The sequence below is a fragment of the Caretta caretta genome, chromosome 4, assembly GCF_965140235.1.
Source record: "Caretta caretta isolate rCarCar2 chromosome 4, rCarCar1.hap1, whole genome shotgun sequence".
In the NCBI taxonomy this organism is placed as follows: domain Eukaryota; kingdom Metazoa; phylum Chordata; order Testudines; family Cheloniidae; genus Caretta; species Caretta caretta.
This window is the reverse complement of record NC_134209.1, coordinates 97,080,886-97,101,420: the sequence shown is the minus strand read 5'-3', so window position 1 is coordinate 97,101,420 and position 20,535 is coordinate 97,080,886. Positions and strand designations below refer to the sequence as shown.

General features: G+C 41.3%; 1 protein-coding gene across 2 annotated transcripts in view; it reads left to right on the top strand.

The window, feature by feature from the left end:
- The first annotated feature begins 20,312 nt into the window (after nucleotides 1-20,312).
- Nucleotides 20,313-20,535, top strand: part of TUSC3 (tumor suppressor candidate 3) — a 287,435-nt gene continuing 287,212 nt past the window's right edge. The window contains exon 1 of one of the 2 annotated variants that reach the window (XM_048848186.2): nucleotides 20,313-20,484. In XM_048848186.2, the coding sequence (XP_048704143.1) occupies nucleotides 20,365-20,484 (120 nt within the window). In that variant the 5' untranslated portion in view covers nucleotides 20,313-20,364. The other variant, XM_048848183.2, reaches the window with a different exon arrangement.

The window sequence follows — 20,535 nt, the reverse complement described above, 5'->3', positions numbered from 1 at the left end:
AGATTTACGCTTGGTACAGGTTTAAGTGACGACAGAAGGTGCAGGACTATGGGGAATCAGACTCCCAGCCTTACTTTTTTGAGGTACGAGGCATAGGTAAAACGTATGACTGCATCCAAAATATTTAATGTGCAAAAAAGACTATTTAGAAAAAGAGCAATTCAGCTACACTACAGGATGATCTGGTGGTCCCTTCTACCCTCAAAGACTATGATTTAAATGAAGTAGGTAAAGATATCATATCTACCATAACCACCATATCTGAAGAAGGTTAGCTGTTTAAATGGCTATCTCAGGTAAGATATAATTAAGGCCAACTCATAGGGTTTTGAAGGAAAAAAACAATTAAATCATGTTATTGACTAACTGAAGTTAGAGTGCATAGGCACCATCATCAGGCCAATGGGAGTGTTGCAAGAGAAGGACCACAGAATCTGGCACCAAATCAGAGTATTTCTGTCTTCACCTCTCTCTCTCAATTATTTTATATTTTTCCCCTATTGATTTTGTAGCTTTTCTTAGGGTTTGAGGCCACTCAAATATTACTATTCATTGGGCTTCAAGATGATTTTTTGCTGAGATTTACCCACTGCACTTGGGGATAACTGGAACTAATAACCTTACTGAAGGATTGTCTTCACATGGATGTGCTGAAGGGGGCTAAATTCTGCTTCCCAGTAAAAAGATGGTGTGATTTCTAATGCATCCCCCCTGACAGGAATGGTTTATAACAAACAAACAAAACTCACACTTCTGAAGAGCAAATGTTTTGCCATTAGAATGGCCTAGGTTGCAAAAAATGTCTATACTTTGTGCCTGAAGAAAATATACTGAGTATATTGATGACAGCATAATCATTACTTTGTATGATCTGTTCTCTTTTAAGGGGTAAACCTTAAAAGGATGCACTCTCTCCCCAAACTACTTTTTAAGTTCCCGTCATTAGAATCAAAGTGCAGCTTAATGTGAATTTTGCCTCCTTCTTTGGGTATGGTATTTTTTTTGTTTAAATTGAAAGAAAAATGAATACATTTCCCAACCTCCTCTGATTATTTTACACCCCCTTCTGCCCAAACACACACTCTTTTTGGAACACAGGCTTTGTCACAGGTTAAGTGTGTGGAAAGAGCTGCTTGTTAAAATGACAGAACAGCATTACCATTTCATAAAATAGAACTAGAATTGTGATATCACTATTTCCTATGGTCTTGATTCTGATGTGGGTTACACCTGAGTAATCCCAAAGTAACACCACTGAAATCAAAGGAGCAACACTAGTGCAGGTGAAAGTATGATCAGAATCAGGTTTTATATGCTGACAACTTGTTCTTCTGCAAGTTATCAGCAGGAAGGGGCCTGCTGCCTGCTCTGCCTAGAAGGGACTGAGGTGAGAGCATGGTGGCAGAGGGTGGTGTCATTGTAGCCCAACTGGAGAGGACTGATGACAGAGATGGGAGTCCCCAGGGTGTAGAAGAGAGGCAGGAGGACAGCGTTGGGGAGGAAGGGCGAGATGGAAATAAAGACCACCCATACACCCAGGTCCTCCAGTGGCTCGAAGGGGATGTAAAGCCCCCCACACACCAATGCTCTCTCTACTGCCTGTTGGGCGGTGGCCTCCAATGCCAGGAAGACAACGACCTTCTCATACATCTTGGAGGCTGCCAAAATGACCATGCCACACCAATGTCTGCATGTAGGTCTTGACGCAGGGCAAGGTAGACACCAGGAGGCAATGCACTCAATGCTTCCTGGTCAGGATGGGGAAGGGGCCCTGGCCACTAGAGAGGGTACAAAAGGAGGTGGCAGGGGCAGATGGCAGAGCGGCGAGTGGAGGAGCTAAAGCCATCTGAGTGTACTCTCTGCTGGCCAAGAGATGAGCACCCCCAGAGCTGGTAGAGGGAACAGCGGGGAAAGGGAAGTTGCAGCCAATGGTTGGGTCATGGTGGTTGGCACAATAACCACTGTGGGAGGAATCTCCTTTCAGGGGGGGTTCTTGCTCTTCTTTTTCCCCTGGCCCTTCCTGCCAGATGAGGGGTCTCCTCCGAAGGAAACAGAGGTGGAAGCCATGGCAGTGGTGAAATCCCTGCCTGTGCCCCAGTGGGGCCATTGGCAGTAAAACCAGTAGCACAGGGGAAGAGTGGAGTAGTGAGCCCGGGGGAGCGACAAGAGCTACCAGGTGCCCCCTCCCTCAGCCTCCCCCGAAAGGGGTCGGGATCAAACACCAGAGGGTGGGAAGGGAATGGAAAGGAGGGGAAAGGGGGGGCAGCTAACCACACTTCCCCGCTAGGCTGCATGCAGGGGGGATGCTGACAGGAAGAGGTCAAAGGTGCGCCAAACAAGGCAAGAAGGGGGAGGGGCACAATAACCAGCGTGGGGTGGGGTATCAGCTGCTCCGAAAACACTTGTAAAGTGAGTACATTTAGGATGTAGTGAATGGGTGATCAAACAGAAGAAGGGGAGATTCACAAGCATGGAAGGAGCATGGGGCTAGGCAAGGGTCAAGAGCCATCAGGGAGGAAAGGGAAGGAACTTTCTGAGAACAGACCTGGTGCAGGGCAGGAAAGGCAAACAAACAAAAACTCCCATGCACTAGGGGTGGGGCAGGCAAACTACCAGAAAAAACCCTGCAAGGGCTAGGGCCTGATAGCAGGGGACAGATGAAATTGGCGGCAGTGGGATGGGGGGGGTAACAAAAAAGGGAAGGGGGCAAACCACTGCAGGGGGCTGGTGGACAAGCAGCAGGTAGGTGGCTCACTAGCCTAGTGCAGCTGTGGGAAAGGGCAAGCCCAAAGGGAGAGGGAGAACACGTGCACCTATGTGTGCTTGTGAGCAATGTCCAGCCACTGTCAGGGCCCCAGGGGGCAATCCGGGTGGAAGCAAATGGCTGGGCTGGTGAGTGGATGCAGTTCCAGGTGGTCTGTAGGCGTCGTGGAGGGGATGATGGTAATGATGAGGGAGGGTTCCACGCCCCTCCTATTCCCCATCCACAGCGGCAACGACAACCACTGCAGTACTGGCAGAGACACCAACGGAAACAAAAACTCAGTCCAGGTCACAGCAGTAGTCCCCGTCACAGCAGCAACAGCAATACCTCCACGACAGCCTCCTCCAGCAACAGCAACTCCTCCGACAGCAACAGATACCCAGCCAGAAGAGAGCCCAATCATGGTGGTGGTGTCCCATGCTCCCTCTGGGAGGAAGGCCAGCAGGCTCCTAGGCAGCAGCAGCCAACGAGGCGGCAAGAGTGGTCCTAGCCTGGTTGGGCTGTGACACCCTGAGCAATGGCAGTGGAACTAGCCCTCAGGTTACTGCAGCTCTAGTTACACCAGAGCAGACCTTATTGAGAAGAACTGTGCCTAACTGATGGGCTGAGGGTAGAAAGGGCACAGGAAAGAAGGTATGTATGACTGACTGACTGCTTGCTCTTCTCTGCTTGCCTCAAGAGTGGAGGGCTCCCCAAGGCTGTAAGTATAAGGCTCTATAGCAAACAAGGGTGTTGGGAACCAACGTTGTAAATAAACTGCACTGTATGTTTTACCAGCAAAAAGATCTCTGAGCAGCTTGTGGACTTCAGCAGGCCCTGCCACAGGGGCATAGCAAGGACATTGCTGTGCTCAAGTGACCCCAGCAACCTTAACAGCCTTTTGGCCTGATTTAATGTACTTTGCGGGAAGAACTGCTCCCATCCATACCCTGGGATCAGGGGACCGCAAACAAGGTTTGAAGGCAGACTCACCCTCATTGCCTGTTAGGGTTGCCAAGCCTCCAGGATTGTCCTGGAGTCTCCAGGAATTAAAGATTAATCTTTAATTAAAGATAATGTCATGTGAGGAAACCTCCAGGAATTCATGCAATCAAAGTTGGTAACCCTACCGCACTCTGCATTTAAGTCTAAGTTGGCCAAATGTAAGGACTGGGCCCAAGGATGCTATTTGGACAACAAGATTCAGGCTGGTGATTGTCACCAGTTATTATTTGTAGTTAAGGTTATCCAAAGGAGGGTGAAAACTATAAAACAGAGACTCCTAATGCTACTTTTTTGTGAATTTTTTGATGATTAGAAATGGTGGTGATGTGTTTAGCATTTCCCCTAAATTATTATTATTTTGGTCTTCCATATTGTCATAACTTTATTATGATCCAGTAACGTTGTAATATATGAATAGTAAGCATGATGATGTGAAGAAATATTTTTGTAAGTCTTGAAAACATAGTGGGACTTAGTATATATTTTATAAAGCTATTAGGCCTATCACTGAAGTCCTTATTCATTCCTCCCTCAGGCAAAGCTCTCACTGACTAATGTACATCTATGTCTCTGCAAAAGATTTTTTCCTCAGTTGTATTGGCTTGAAATGTGCTTACCTCAGAGTAATAGCCTTGACTATTCCAAGTCACAGGCCTCAATTACTTAAGCAAACCTCCCATTGGGCCTGTGATTTGGGATAATAGGAACTGTGACATCAGCACATTTTAAGGACAATCTGACCAAAAAACCTTTTGCAGACATACACATACAGATAATAATTTCTGCCAATATATGCCATAGTACCAGGTCTTGCAACAAGGGAGTATTGTGGATCTCCGTTTTTCTTAATTTGGTGAGCAAACTAGCTCTTTGAGATGGGGGATGGTGGGAAAGAATGACTGATTCCTTTTGTGCTTCCTCGTAAGCAGTGGAAAAATGTTTACAGTTGGGGAAAATATAATATAAGGTGATTCAATTATTGGGGTCCTGGGCTTCATTTCCAAATTGTACTTGCTTCTGGGGGCTTACAGTATGCTGCAATGTCACTTGTGTCTCATTTCATAGGTGTGAAGATAAATCAGAAGTTATGTTTTTCAAATTTCCCCAATGTGGGGGAGACAATTCAATTTTGCACTCACTTTTAAGGCACCTAGCAAAGATTCCATGTAAATTTTTTTTTTATTTGTTACTTGGAAATGCTTATTGGACCATGAACACAACACCACAAATCTAATGCAAACATCAGTCAAGAAATGAAATGTTTTCCATTTGTTTGAAAATAACTCTGAATATGGTATTTGCTTATACAACAGACGTTTATTGCAACACTATCCTGCAATGCTGTATTTTTGCTCATTGATTTGGCTCACAGTTTACAGAGATACACACTTCTGCTGACATAAGATTCATTGCCGTCCTTTTAATTAAATTGTTGAAGCATGATGGAGGACCCTTGATTGTGAGAATACTGATTGTATTTTAATCCTTTTATTTTACTAATTTTAATCTACTTTACAAACTACTTGGAGATAAAACCTGATTTGAATCCTGTGAAGTTACTTTTAATGTAATATCTCTTCTGGTTTTAATCCCAGAACTCTTTTTTGTGCATAATCAGATTTTTCTTTTTTGTTAGATGGCCACCAAACCCTGCACTTATTTTTTACATATAGACGGAAATGAGCAACTACAAGACATGCTTGCTTGGGCACAATCCCGCAAACACAGTCAGGCCTAATTATCCCATTCTAGCTATTTGATAATGTGTATTAAAGTCAATTAAATTAATCAGACTACACAATATCTGTTCATTTCTGCACTTTTGCCATGCTAAACTTTATGTATGTGAATAATCCCCATTGACCTCATGAAGTTAAGCACATGCATAATTGTTTGCAGAATTATGCAGATCCTAGGGTCTGATCCATTTAAATCAATGGGAGTCTTTTCAGTGACTTCAATGGGCTTTGGATCAGGCATCTGATCAGCAGATATATTTCCTTGCTCATTTTATTCTTCTATTCTAAGGTTTTATCCACTGGGCTGCACACTAGCTTCTGTGTGCTCTATATTACTTTTCAATCACTATTTATAATGGAACATACATTGTAGTATTTTCCTTTACCATAGTATTTCTTAAACTTAGAGTGGGAAGTACTGTTGCACGGCTACCACAGTGACGTACAAACTGCAGTAGCTAAGAGCTTGTCTACATGACGAGTTAGTCAGTGGCACACTGGGGTGTAAATCAGCAGTGTTCCACCGTGCTGTGTGCTAACTGTCCATGTGGATCCTGCTGCTGTGCACTAAAAGTTGCGTATTGCACTTTGTATACTGCTGTTTTGTTGTATAGACATGCCCTAGGTGGACAATTTATATATGCTGCCACTGTACATGTGTATACCAAAAAGCAAAATGTCATACATTGAGCCTAATTTTTATCAAGTAGTGATACAGGGCAAAGGAACAGGAAACAACTGACGTCTTTCTTAATTAGCAGTATGTGAAAGTGCACATGAAATTCTGCCTCAAAAATATTTGATTCGTCATAATATTTCGGACAGCTTTTGCAAATAAAACCTAATTAGTTTAATTTCAATAAAAAATAATCTAAAGTCCTTTCAGGTTCTCCACTTCTTGCTTTTATTGAAACTTTTGTGTTTTCAATGACTGGAGGCTGAATGCTTTGAGAATAAACAGGTTATAGGTACCCAGTTATGTAAAAACACATGTTAACATATTATGCCTTAGCAGTCTTAATATTCATAGATTTTTTTTTAAGGCCAGAAGGGACGATTATGAGCATCAACTCTGACCACCTGCCTAGCACAGGCAATGGAATGTCACCCAGTTATTCCTGCATTACACTGTTAATTTATGGCTAAGCTATATCATCTTCTAAGACATTCAATTTTAATTAAAGACTTCAAGTGATAGAGAATTCATCACATCCTAGATGATTACGCTCTTTGTTAAAAAAAATTGCCCCTTATTTCTAAACTGAATTTGTCTAGCTTCCCCTTCCACCGCTTTGTTATGCCTTTGTCTTTGTAAATTAAAGAGCTTTCTATCAGAAATCTCCTTCCCCATATGGATACTTGTAGATCATCAACAAGTCACTTTGTAACATTCTCTTGGGTAAACACTAAGATTCTTTAATCTCTCACTCTAAAGCAGGTTTTTGAGACTTCAAATTATTCTTGTAGCTCTTTTCTGAAACCTTTCCAATTTTTCAACGCTTTGTTTGAAGTGCGGACACCATAACTGCACACAGTATTACAATAATAGTCCCACTAATTACATATACCGCAGCAATAACACCTTCCTATTCCTACATCCGTGTTAGTTCTCTTAGCCACCGCATTACTCTGGGAGCTTATGTTTGACTGTTTACTAGCATGACCCCAAAATCCCTTTCAGAATCACTGCTTTCCACAACATAGTCCCCAATCTTGTGTGACCTACATTCTTTGTTCCTAGATGTATAAACTTTCATTTGACTGTTTTAAAACCCATTTTACTCAAGTGAATATGTACATTACTATTTTAATGTCATGGACTTGTTTTGGAAACAAGAGAAAAAATAAATCTTGGGTGAAATCATGACCTCACTAAAATGGATGAGAAAACTCCCATTCACTTCAGTGCAGCCAGGATTTCATCTCATATGATCAAACTGGTCCTATGGAGTGGCAGTAGCTGCTCAATAGCTAAGGTTCAACTGATTTTCTATTATATACCCTAACTATTCATTCACTTATATATGGTCCTAGTATCTTATCCCAATTTTGGCTGTCCTCTAAAATTCACAAAAATACTGTATATGCCACGGCATTGGAGGATTATATTTGGAGCAAAGGTAGCATTTTCCTACCAGATATGAAGTTAATTGTGTCAGGGTCTTCCGTATTATGGATGATTCAAGATTTGCTTAGCTAGAGGCTCAGAGGACCTTCTGAGGTTGTGTGGTGATGGTGGAGCACTGACCTGCCCCTCCTAAAGCTGAAGCAGTAGGGCTCCCCCAAGAGCCTAATTCAGCTGACAGTATGGGCCGAGGAGCTTCCTAAGACACAAATGGCCTCCTAAAAGTTGCAAGGGGAGGTGGGCCCTTGACAAGGCTCATAAAGCTCACAGAGATGCAGTCTGGAGGGTCTCAATGGCTGAAGAGTTTTCTAAGGCTGTCAGGATAGATCAGGCTAGTGGTGGTATAACCTTATAACCTTTACTTCCTAGGATACTCAGGAAAAAGGGAGCAGAAGGAGGTAGCAAAAGGGAAGGCATTCATCATTCTGTAGCCTCTATGTGTACTGGAGAGCAGGAGAAAGGGAAAGGAGATTTCTTCCACTAGCTCTATTAAGTTGAAAGCCTCCTGACAGCTACATATCTTCTCTTTCTACAGAGCTATGGAGGACAGCCCTGTCTGCAGACATTAGAACATAGACAGGAGAAATGTTGCATTCTTACACATCTCCTATACTTTTCATGACAGATGCCCAGCTTATGAGGCACACATTTACATGTGTGGACCTTAAGTGGCTTGCAGCATCAGGATTGCCCCTTACAGGATATTGAATCTGGAGTGTGGTTAGCAGGAGACTTCTAAAGTTTTCAAATGAAGCTGATGTTCTGTCCATATAATCTCTTTAATATGGTTTGGAGATCCCCTCTTGAGGGGCTTCTAGAGCAGGACCAGGGCCTATCTCTGGTGGACCTTAGAATTGCTTTTAAAAGTGAGTAAATTCCAACAAAAAACCTTTGCTACACTAAAGTTAAAATTTCACACATCTCAGTATTTTGAAGATGTTAACATTAAAATTATACAAAAAGTTAAAATCCAGGAAATTCTGTGTTAAGCTACACTTCTATAATAAGCTAGAATTACTGTTTGTGGGCTATAAGCTTTAATATTGATAGAAAAATGAATATTAATAAAAGTATAGTAATCTACTATGGAAATTTTAAGTTATTACATGTTTTCCTTTACCCTTACTGAATTTTAGGAGAAGTTCACCATTACTTTCACGTGCATGAGGCTTGGAGAATATTATAATTCACATGCTTATGTTTTGGTTGCTTGTTTTATTAAATGAAATGTTCAGGCTGGCTAAAACTCCTGGGAAATCTATTTTCTCCCAGTAAGTAATAGGCATGGAAAGCTTCAAGGAGAAAATCTCCTCCTAGGCCATAAAACTGTACTTAACACTTCCAGGCCTGATTGTGCAGACTCTGGAATGCAGCTTTATAACTTATATTTGGATTTAATATTGTTCTGTTTATATCATGTTTGAAAATTAGATCCAGATGTGATTGTAGTTATTGTCTTGCTTAGACCGTGTCTACATTGCCCAGCAGTTCTGAGTATGGGGGTGGAATGGCAATGCTTACCAAAGTGCTGCACTGTAACTCCCTCATGTGGATGCCATGTGCACAAACTAAAAAGTTCCTACTTCTCATTTAATGTAATCCTGTTTGAAGAGGGCTATGTTAATGCCATCTTTTAGTTCATACCCACAGCCTGCACCCAGGAGTTACAGCACAGCACTCTGGTATACATTGCTATTCCACCCTTGTAGTTCAAACTTTAGGGGAGGGTAGACATGCCCTTATAGTATTTGGGATGAAACTTTAATTGTAAGATTTAGGTGAAGGTACTGTAGATTATAATATTTGGAACTTTTTGGTTAAAAAGGCAAACAACCAATAGGAGTGTCTTCTCAAAGATTAGGACACCTCCACTTTGCCAAGGGATGCCAAGATAGTCTTTTCTAGGACATCAAAGAGAAATATTGAAAAGCCAGGAGCCTACCAATGCCACAAAAGCTGAGTCAGGGCCAGAACCCCATCTCCTCTTTAAAACCGCAGTTTTACACAAAGAAATCTAGAATATTTCTAGCAAAAATAGTTTTTTGATAAACACTCTAAAGACTTGATTCCTTTAGCTTTAAGGAAACATGTAGTTGGGAAATATTTTGATTACTTCTAATCCTATGTTTCCACTTAAAGGTGAAAACTTTCATTTTATTCCTTAAATGATTAAGAGGGTGTGATGGAGTTCACTCACTGAGCAGCGCCCTCCTGCTGGCCATCTTGGGGATTAGCTCTCTCAGCCAACATACCCTCTCCTGGTTGTGCTTCTCCTGCTGCCTTCTGCACGTGCAGACCTGCCTCAGTTCAGGAATCACAGCATCCTCTTCGTGACTCAGCCCTCTGGTCATGCCAACATCCATGTTTTCCCCTTCCAGGTTTATAGTCCAGCCACTTCCCCAGTGGCAAGTGGAGGAAACCCAGGCCCACCCACTACGCCAGGTTCCAGCCCAGAGACCCTGTAGATAGCAGCCTCCTGCTGCCTCTCAACTTCTCCGCCACTGCTGCTTCAATTCCCTGGGCCACTTTCTGCAATCCCAGCACCCTCCCTTTTGCTCTTCCAGTCCCTGACAGCACCTGTGCTGTCCAAGGTGCTAGCTTTCTCTAGCCCACTAAGAACAGTCCTCTCTCCTTGGGCTTCCTGCAGCTCCTTTTAGGTACGTCACTGGGCCATGACTGGATGCTCCATGCAGCCACTCTCCAATTGGCTCCCTGCGCTGCCTCCCTCAGTGCTTTTAACCCCCTCCTTTACAGTCTGGGATGAACACACTATCACAGAGGGTATAGGCTTCTTTTGTGATGTCCATTTTCAAATATTTTGTATCTAAATGCAAACATCTAATGTAATACTGTTCACTGTATCATGAAGTTAAGAGGTTCCAGTGTGGAATCAAATGATTTTGCTATAACATGCTAGCAACATAAGAAACCATTTAAGTATTTATACTAGCTGGGGAATGCAATCTGTCAGTGCTTAATCAGCTTCCTTACTAAACTCAGAAAGAAAAGAAGAAGCACCTCTACAAGGAATGATAAGAAGGAAAGAAATATCATCTTTGACCACTTAATTTTAAAGAGTCTCTTTAAGAACCATTTAGGTTAAAAAGTCTATTTTTAAAACAGAAAGACTTTTGTATAAAAATGGCATATTTGGACTCATTTAAAACAAAATCTAATCTATTTTATAGCCTTTTCATTTTATCAGGGTTATCAAAAAAGGAACTCAATAAAGGAAAAGTTAGAAGTCTAAAGATGTTTTAAGATTTTCCTGCCACAAAGACAAAAAACAATAACCACACAGCTGAAGGTTTACACTCCAGCTGTGTATGTATTATCGGCTAGCATATTCTTGAGCTGAAAATGCAACAAAGACCAATCCATAAAGGTGCTGAGCCAATGAAAAGGTGACATTGGCTGATATTTGGATCCAGCAAAGACCCTGAAAAAGGTGTCTTTCATCTTCACCGAGAACAGAGGATGAGATGGGTATAAATTTCTCTCAACTGAGATACCAGCTCTCAGTACTCTCATCTCAACCTAGTCTGTTAATCTCATCTTTCAAACAAATAAAGTACAGTAAGAAGACAAAGAAGCCACAACAGAGCATTCAAAAGAAGTAACCTTCCAGTCCAGCACTGCTTCTGCCAAGAGATTAGGTTTAAATTGGTCCGGTAATTTTAATAGAATATTGAAATGCTATTGTAATTAACAACTTATCTTAATCAACAGATTGTTCAGATGGTGTACTCTTGGAAAGGGGACATAAGCAAACCATTATAAACCGAGAAATCGTGGAATTTAATTTGAATGTCAGATTTGCAATAATCATTAATCTGCCTGTCTCAGGACCACTGAGTGAGCTGGTGAGTTTATAAAAACAAACAATTGCTATTGAGTAACACTTGAATGGCTTGTTTTTAAGTAACTGAGTTAAATACCTTCTTCAAAAGTTAAAATCACTTACCTCTGCCATTTATAAACTGTTTATCCATGATAAACCAAACAAGATTCACTGACTCTTAAGTGAAATTCCTTTGCCCCTCTATAAACGATTTTAGTTATCTATGATAAACTCAGGCAGGACTCACTACTGATGGGGAAAAATATCTTTTTTCTTCTCTTACCTAACAAAGTGTCTCCACCAGAGAGGACCCACTCTCAAAGATGTAATCTTTGTTGAAAGTGCTCTACCAAGAGATAGAAGAGATGGTGACTGAAGTAGCCATCATTTATTGCTTGCTTGTTTTTGTTATTTTTCTTTTTATTTCTTAATACAATATTAATAATTAATAATTAGAGTATTTTCTTTTCTTTAATCATTGTGACCAGGCCTGGTCAGAACAATCAGGTAACTAAAATAGTTGAGGGTGACATCCACAGATTTGCCTATGAGTGACAGTTATCAAGATTTGGCCTACTATTTCTCATTTTTCTAGGCTACACATTTTAATGGTTTTTTGAGGGGGGGGGGGGTTAAACTACTTGGCACTCAACACCTTAAAACAGCCCTTTCTGCCCCACCTCTACCATAACCACCACAAGTTTAACTCTGCCTCTGCAGACAAGAAAAGCCAAAATTCATTCTTGGGAAAAGAAAACAGCATTCCACTACACTAACCAGTTAGCAGGAAGTGCAAGTAAAGTGGTAATACTACAGGGCTTCCTGAAGAATAGCTATAATAAATATACTTCAAAATGCATCCCATTGCAGACTCAATTTGCATGCACACATCCAAAATACTAAGTTTATACATTGTGTTAACATGAACACAGGGAAGGTCACTTTCAAATTCAAAGAAGACTTTTGCTTTACTCCTTTTTTTAGAGTTGTAATTTAAAATGTGAAAGCAATTGTGCATTCTTACAAATTGTGTATTTTCTTAAGATTTTCTACATTAGTAAAGTCAGTTTGGAAACACAATGTTTAGCTATATAAATGTGTGGCAAACTCATACATCAGGATGGAAATGGATTATAGTTCCATTCCTCTGAATGCTACATTTTAAAAATGACAGATGTCCAGAGTCATATGCTGTCACTTTTATTATGCTGTTATTTACCAACAGAAAAAAAAATGTCAGCCTTTAAGGCCAGATGTTCAGTAAAAAGGGTTAGACAGTTAGTCCGTAAATCAGGTCAACAGCTTCATCATCATTCTTTTAACTAACTTCTCTCATAGAAAAATGTCCAACTGCGCACACAGACCTCCTGAAAACCAACTGTAAAATACTTCTAAACTAATCTGACAATTGTATAATCTCAGGCAGAATTAAACTGTGACTCTGTGGCTCATTGTGGAATTACAACTTTGAATTTTGGAATTCAATTTTTTTCTTTAATTCCAATGTTCTTGTATGGTAATATATGCCGGAAATACTGATGTGTGACCGCAACTTCAATTTTATACATTATACATGTTTGTTAGGATATATAGACAGAAAAGAGTTAATAGTTGGGCTAATTACTCCTCTAGCTGTGACTAAGTGTTCAGTTAGCAATAGCTGGAATAAAAGTCTGCAGCTCAGGCAGAGAAGGGCTGCTGCCAGAGGTGCTGAGAGTGGCCTTGAGGAAGCTCCTCAGTAGCTGGTGGGGAAGAAGCGGTACAAGAAGAAAAGTCCAGGGTGGAAGAAGTGGAGTCTGTATCCCTGGGAAAGAGGCTGACAAACAGGGAGCAGGCCAGGGAAGTAGCACAGGATTGTAAGGGACAATCCTTAGGTGCCTAATATAGATCCTGAGGACTAAAAGAGGAGGAGACAGGTCTCAGATGCAGTTAGAAAGTCTCGGACAAAGACCATTGGACTTTAGTTCTTTCTGTTTGGACTTTTCTGTTATCCTGGAAGGAGACTGCACTGAAAAGTGAGCTGGCCAGCGGGCCAAGCCACATAAGCTACAGACTACCAGAGCACTAGATGACAGACAACAGGAGAAGAACCCCTTAGTCTGGGAGCATGTGCAATTCCATGGGCAAGTTAATGATAGAAAGGTAAGGAAGGGGTCATTTGATTCATAAAAATCTGTAGAATCATAACTTCAATGGTGTAACCCTCTGCATCATGGCAGGGGGGACTTGCTGCTTGCCTCCCCCAACTCTCCTTTCCATGTCCTCTGGTTGGTGCAAAATTTGATACCATGTCATTGGAAATGGGTGGAGTTGGATATCATTCAATAGCTCTTTCTCCCACAAACACAATAGTACCAAATATGATGAGACAAGAACAAGTATGTAAATATATATTTGAGAAAATACTTAAAAATCAATGTTTTTAATTATACTTTAATATGGACATCTCAAGCATGCAGCCCTCACAAAGTTAAATTGTGGTCCTCCCCTGACAGTACGGTTATTGATTAATACTCAGAACATGATACCTGTTGAATTTTTTTAATGTTACACATCACAATAAATGGAAGGTGTGCTTCAACTTAACTTGCCATCATTGGCAAAGAGAAGCGACATCCTGCCCGAAATTACTGGAATACATCTGCAAATTATATGCACATAGTTACATAATATAAATTAGTTTGGGATTGTAATTAATTATAACAAATCCTTGTATTTACTGTGTTTTTTAACCATTTTTAGACATCAGTGGGAGACAAAGGGTACCGACTAGTAGCTGAATCTTTGGAGAGTACAACTGTGGAGGACCAGATTAAACAAAAAGCTCACTGGCACCTTAAATGGCATGAATGTGCACCTCACAGCACTGGAAGACCTTGTGAAACTTTTTTTAAAAAAATGCTTTAAACTAAACTAATTATTCTGCGATGTCTGCCTGGTACCTTGCTGAAATAAGAGGTGTAGAAAAGTCTGAACCTGACACATCGGAGGAATTTCATAAAGGACATTGGGTTGGCAAAAGTTCTCTTCTGTGCATTTGGTTCAGATGAGGCCCTAGAACACAAAAACAGAGCAATGAAAGTCATTGGGGAGTTTGTGGACATAATACAGCACCCAAATGCTCTTTCCTGGTTTTACTGGACAACCCCAGAATGCCATCAAATTTCAAACTAAACATTAAACATGGCTCAGATGACTTCACCAGAAGTAACTAAACACCATTTAAACTCATTAAGTGCAGTTAAATGCCAAGAAAGGGCAATTTTCAAACTATAAGATGAGCTTGCTCTCACTGGCAATCCATTCGTGTATGGTAGACAGGAGCGCATTAATATCATGACAAAAGTAGTCTTCAGTGACGAGATATCTATTTGACTGACTTCTTTATCTACTTTAGGTCCTTAATTGTATGAAGACTTCAAAAACCAAAGAATTATCCATGGGCTTCAATCAAGAAGAGACTAAAGCTGTGCTCGTATGCAAAGAAAGACAGAGTGACGGGGCAGTGACTATTACAGAGATAACCGCAGACAAGTCATTGTTTGCTTTTCTCCTGGTTGTGTCTAGTTCTCAGCATGATGTTGAACTACATAAGACTGTGGGACAGTATGAGTTCTCCATGGTACCAGGCTCAATGGTCTAATGTGATGGAGCAATGCATATTTGTCAGGCGAAAAAGCAGACTAATGCACATCTTGCACTGTCTTCCGAAGCCAGCACCCACTGAGAAAGTGATCAGTGCCTTATACCAGCAGAGGCCTTTCAGTGTAGTAATCATAAATTGAGTAACTGAGGTACATACTCTCAACAAACTAGAAACCATTAACCTTCTGAGAGTTGGCTAAACACTTCACTGGACCTATTATGAAGTCCACCTTGTTTGACACATATGCAAAGGAATTAGACTTAAGAAAGAAGAGATTTTATGTTATTTGCTCCTGTCCAATACAAAATCATTGACTCCATGAACATCTCAAATGTCACAATGAAGAAAATGCTGTCTCATATTCGCATGAGGGATCAGTTAATTGACTACCTTACAGGAAAAATGTTCCAGAATGTAAAGAAAAGCTTGAAGAATTTTGTCGTCACATGTTGTAATGAAGCTGCCACCTCGTACTGTTTGGTGGAGTTAGTTTGTACTTCCTGTGAGGAAGCTGATACTAAAATTATCTTGCATGCCATCAAAGCCAGAGAGAGAGAGGTGCTACTAAACTCAGGTTTTTAGCACAAGATATGGATGTTCTAGTGCTCTTTGTGAGACACTACCCAAGACTTCTGCAAGATTCTGTTTTTGTGCCACTGTACTGCCAGGTCTCCACACCCTTTCAGACTGTGACACGGTTGGAAGATAGGCTGAAAAAATTTGATTCAGCCTCTGAAGACTCTCTTCTTGCTCTGAAGGTGCTAAGAAGGAATGAGACACTGACTGATGAGGTCATAAATGCTCTGGAGACATTCATATGCCAAGTTAACCATTTAAGACCAACAACACGTGAAGAACTACCTCCATGTATGTTTTCCAAGAAGCAGGCAAATGGAGAAGAATTGAAAGGGTGAATGTATGGCTGCTATTAAGAGGGCAAATTATCAAGCAATCAAATGGCTCTGGGATGGTCGAGTACATCCTGAACTACCATCCCCCTATCAGGTATTGGTGGGTCTTAGAAGATGGACTGATCATACCAATTATGCATGAAATACCATGCACTCCCAAATCAATCCTTCACCTAATCAAATGCTCATCTATAATGATCAGATGCTCAGCACCCTGCAGATATTTGGCCAGCTGGCTTCCTCATACTGATGTGTGAGTACAGTATGGATGAGGATCAGTGTGACAAAATGTCTAGCAGTGGTGCCCTAGATGGAGATGACACCTGCAATGACTTCGATGAATATTTTTTTCACCCCTACATGTCAAGGCTAACTTCCCTAGGATTACTAAAGGTCAATGTCTTTTTTTTTTAATGTAAGCGATGCTTCCCTATGTTAAAGTATAATTAAAATCAACTGTTAAAAATACTTTCTTGCCTGTATATCTGCATAATTGTTCTAGGTTTGTCATGTATTCATAGGAGAAAGAGCTTTTGAATGATACCCTAACTCAGCATTTCCTACAGCACTGTGTTATCAAAATTTCCACAACTGCAGGACCTATAGCTGGGAGCCAGGGTGGGGCAGCAAGTCCCTCCTGCCACACAGCTGAAGGTGATAACATTGAAATTATGATTCTGTCGATTTTTATGAATCAAATGGCCCCTCCCTTACCTTTCCATTATTTACTTGCCCAGAGAATCAGGTCTTATTGCATTTTGCTCCCAAACAAAGTGCAATGTCACATCCTGGCATGAAGGGGTGCTTGGGTAGTGAGTTTGCCCCATAACAAGATGGTATGCTGTTGAATTACTGACAAAGTATGCTTTAATATAACATTAAGGGGAAAAAACACATCTAAACAAGCACCCCATTAAATATGAATAAAGATAGGAAATTGATTATACATTTTTATAATTACAATTTTGTCCGGCTTTTTCATTCTCCCCTGTGCACACCACAGTGCAATGATAATACTTTCTTGCTAAGACAAACTTTGTTTCATCACTGATCCCTTATTATACTAATCAGAATAGTGAAGTGGTGTGTGCAGTTCAGCAGACTCTCCTAGCTTTTCTTCTAGTTCCCTCCATTGTGTTTCCCCTTCACACTCAAAATATTATTTCCAGTTTCTGGGATATCTGTGCAGCACAATTGGATGCTCCCCTGATACTCTTGAACACTCCCTATTTCACAAAACTCACACCAGCTGCTTGAAGTAATCCCTCTCTACACTACTCATGTCCTTGTCTCTCTTTTTCATAGCTCTGTTTATAATAGACTGAAAGTTGTCCACAAGACTACAAAATCCTGGGATCTCCCTGAGAAGAGGCACTCCTATCTTATCAATATCATTGCAGAATCAAACACATCGGAGAGCCTAAGTTAGTACCCCTCTTAAATATAGAGAACCACATAGCTAATGTAAAAAAGAGAATTCTTGGTTATACTTTCCTAGTCATCCCAGATACATGGATTACAGATTGTCATAAATATAAAGGGAAGGGTAAACCCCTTTGAAATCCCTCCTGGCCAGGGGAAAGCTCCTCTCACCTGTAAAGGGTTAAGAAGCTAAAGGTAACCTCGCTGGCACCTGACCAAAATGACCAATGAGGAGACAAGATACTTTCAAAAGCTGGGAGGAGGGAGAGAAACAGAGGGTCTGGGTCTGTCTGTGTGCTGCTCTTGCCAGGGACAGAACAGGAATGGAGTCTTAGAACTTTTAGTAAGTAATCTAGCTAGGTATGTGTTAGATTATGATTTCTTTAAATGGCTGAGAAAAGAATTGTGCTGAATAGAATAACTATTTCTGTCTGTGTATCTTTTTTGTAACTTAAGGTTTTGCCTAGAGGGGTTCTCTATGTTTTTGAATCTAATTACCCTGTAAGATATCTACCATCCTGATTTTACAGGGGGGATTTCTTTATTTCTATTTACTTCTATTTTTTATTAAAAGTCTTCTTGTAAAAACTGAATGCTTTTGCATTGTTCTCAGATCCAAGGGTTTGGGTCTGTGGTCACCTATGCAAATTGGTGAGGCTTTTTATCCAACATTTCCCAGGAAAGGGGGGGTGCAAGTGTTGGGAGGATTGTTCATTGTTCTTAAGATCCAAGGGTCTGGGTCTGTAGTCACCTAGGCAAATTGGTGAGGCTTTTTACCAAACCTGTCCAGGAAGTGGGGTGCAAGGTTTTGGGAAGTATTTTGGGGGGAAAGACGCGTCCAAACAGCTCTTCCCCAGTAACCAGTATTAGTTTGGTGGTGGTAGCGGCCATTCCAAGGATAATGGGTGTAATATTTTGTACCTTGGGGAAGTTTTGACCTAAGCTGGTAAAGATAAGCTTAGGGGGTTTTTTCATGCAGGTCCCCACATCTGTACCCTAGAGTTCAGAGTGGGGGAGGAACCTTGACACAGATACAAATATGTTTAATGCTGTCTGTCTAATATAACACATCCTATTCAACATAACAGTAAAATGTTAATTTCTGAACAAAGCAAAATTATTATTTGAGCACAAAACAGGGTTTAATATACTGCATAATGGTGTAGATGTAAATTCTTTGCTTCCTCAATCACATTTAGCAACATTTTATACAACACTTCATGAAAACATAGGTGCAATTCATTGAAATGGGCTCTGATGCAACACTGACACCCAGACTTAAACCTACCTGAAAAAAAGTTGTTTTTAAAAAAGAAAAAGTAAAGATAGTTAGCAAAATGTTGAGTTGTAAGGAACAGTCCCTTACAAATCTCCTTAGGGAGATTTGTGTTAAACTTGGTTTTACTTAATTTGTCCATAAATGATGTGGTTGAAGAAGTAAAAAGAACATAAATTACACTCACAAATAGTACTAAATACTGGATCCATTGTTAATAGTACTGAGTCCTTTGCTTGTAGAAATTGTCAGTCCTCTCAGAGAGGGCAAACTGCCTCTTGCTTTGAAAGGAAGCATTAGAGTGGCCTCTGCTCAAGAAGCTGTCCTTGACATATACAGTATGGCCAACTATCATCTAGTAACTCCTCTTACTTATTTTTAGTAAGATTATGGATAAAGTTGTAGTGAGACACTTTCACAGTATCTGGATTCTTTTGATCATCTTGACCCTTGTCAAGTTGGGTAAAGACATGACTTTGGCTCAAAAACAGCATTTGTTACAGTAGTCAGTTATCTCTTCCATTCTGATATAAGATCTAATTATCTTCACTAATTGTCTTCAATATTGTTGATCATGGGGTGTTGCTGACTTGCCTCTGGAATGGTGAGGATCCCCATCAGTGGCTTTGTTCTTTTCTCCGAGAGATCTCAGTGGATAGTCATGGGCAATTACTCCTCTTCTTGAAGGACTCTTAAGTGTGGCATGAACCAGGGTGGCATTGTGTCACCCCGCCTGTTCAATGTGTACATGGGGCCATGAGGAAGGTTAAAAAGGGGAGCTTGGGTAGTATGGCATTTTCTATATGCCCATGACACCAAATTGTATATTTGTCTTGTCTGACTTGTACAACAAAGTCATCCATTGCCTCAGACAATGTAAATGGGCTGTCCATGGACGAGAGAGAGCTGCTTGTACGTTAAACCAGACAAGACTAAGGTGATGAAGATGAGATGAGAGAATAAGTTGGAGGAGATAGCAGAAATAATATTAGTTCTTTTTACTGTGGGAGTGCATCAGCCATTTAGTCACCAGACTTTGCAACTTTAGACCCCAGAGCTGTTAGATGACCATATTAAAGTAGTAACCAGGTCGGTTTTTACCATCTTGGATTGGTCAGGAGGTTGCCTGAGTGTCAAGTGCAATGCCTGACCTTTGACTGGTGTGACATTAATCATATATTAAGCCACAGGTGCTGGAACTAGGGGTGTTTGAGGTGCTACCGCACCCCCTGGCTTGAAGTGATTTCCATTATATACAGATTTTACAGTTTGGTTCTATGGTTCTCGGCACCTCCACTGTACAAATTGTTCCAGCACCCCTATATTAAGCTTCATCCTCTGCTGCCTCTGGCTGGAGCTGAGTGTTTGTACAATGAATGGGACTTGAAGGTGCCCAGCATTTGGCAGGATCAGGCCCTAATTCAGTATAACCTTCGGGGGTGGCCTCGAAGAATTATGTGCGACACCCTCAAAAGCGCCGGAGACGTGCCCCAAGCAGGGGAAGAACAAGAGGGAGAAAGAACTACATTTCCCAGTCGCCATTGTGCTGCAGGCCGCTTGTGATTGGCTGGGGTCAGCGTCCAATCAGCGAGGAAGAGGTGGATAACGGTGCGGCAGGTGCTCTCCGAAGGAGGCTGGGCTGCGGGGGGAGGGAACATGGCGCTGGGTACCAGGGCATCGCGGTGGCTGCTGCACCTGCCGGCCGGGAGTTGCCTCCTCCTCCTCCTGCTGCTGCTGCTCTGCGTGCAGCTCGGGGGCGGACAGAAGAAGAAGGAGGTAGAACCGTTCGCTCCTCTCCGGAGAGCTCCGACCCGGGTGGGGAGTAGG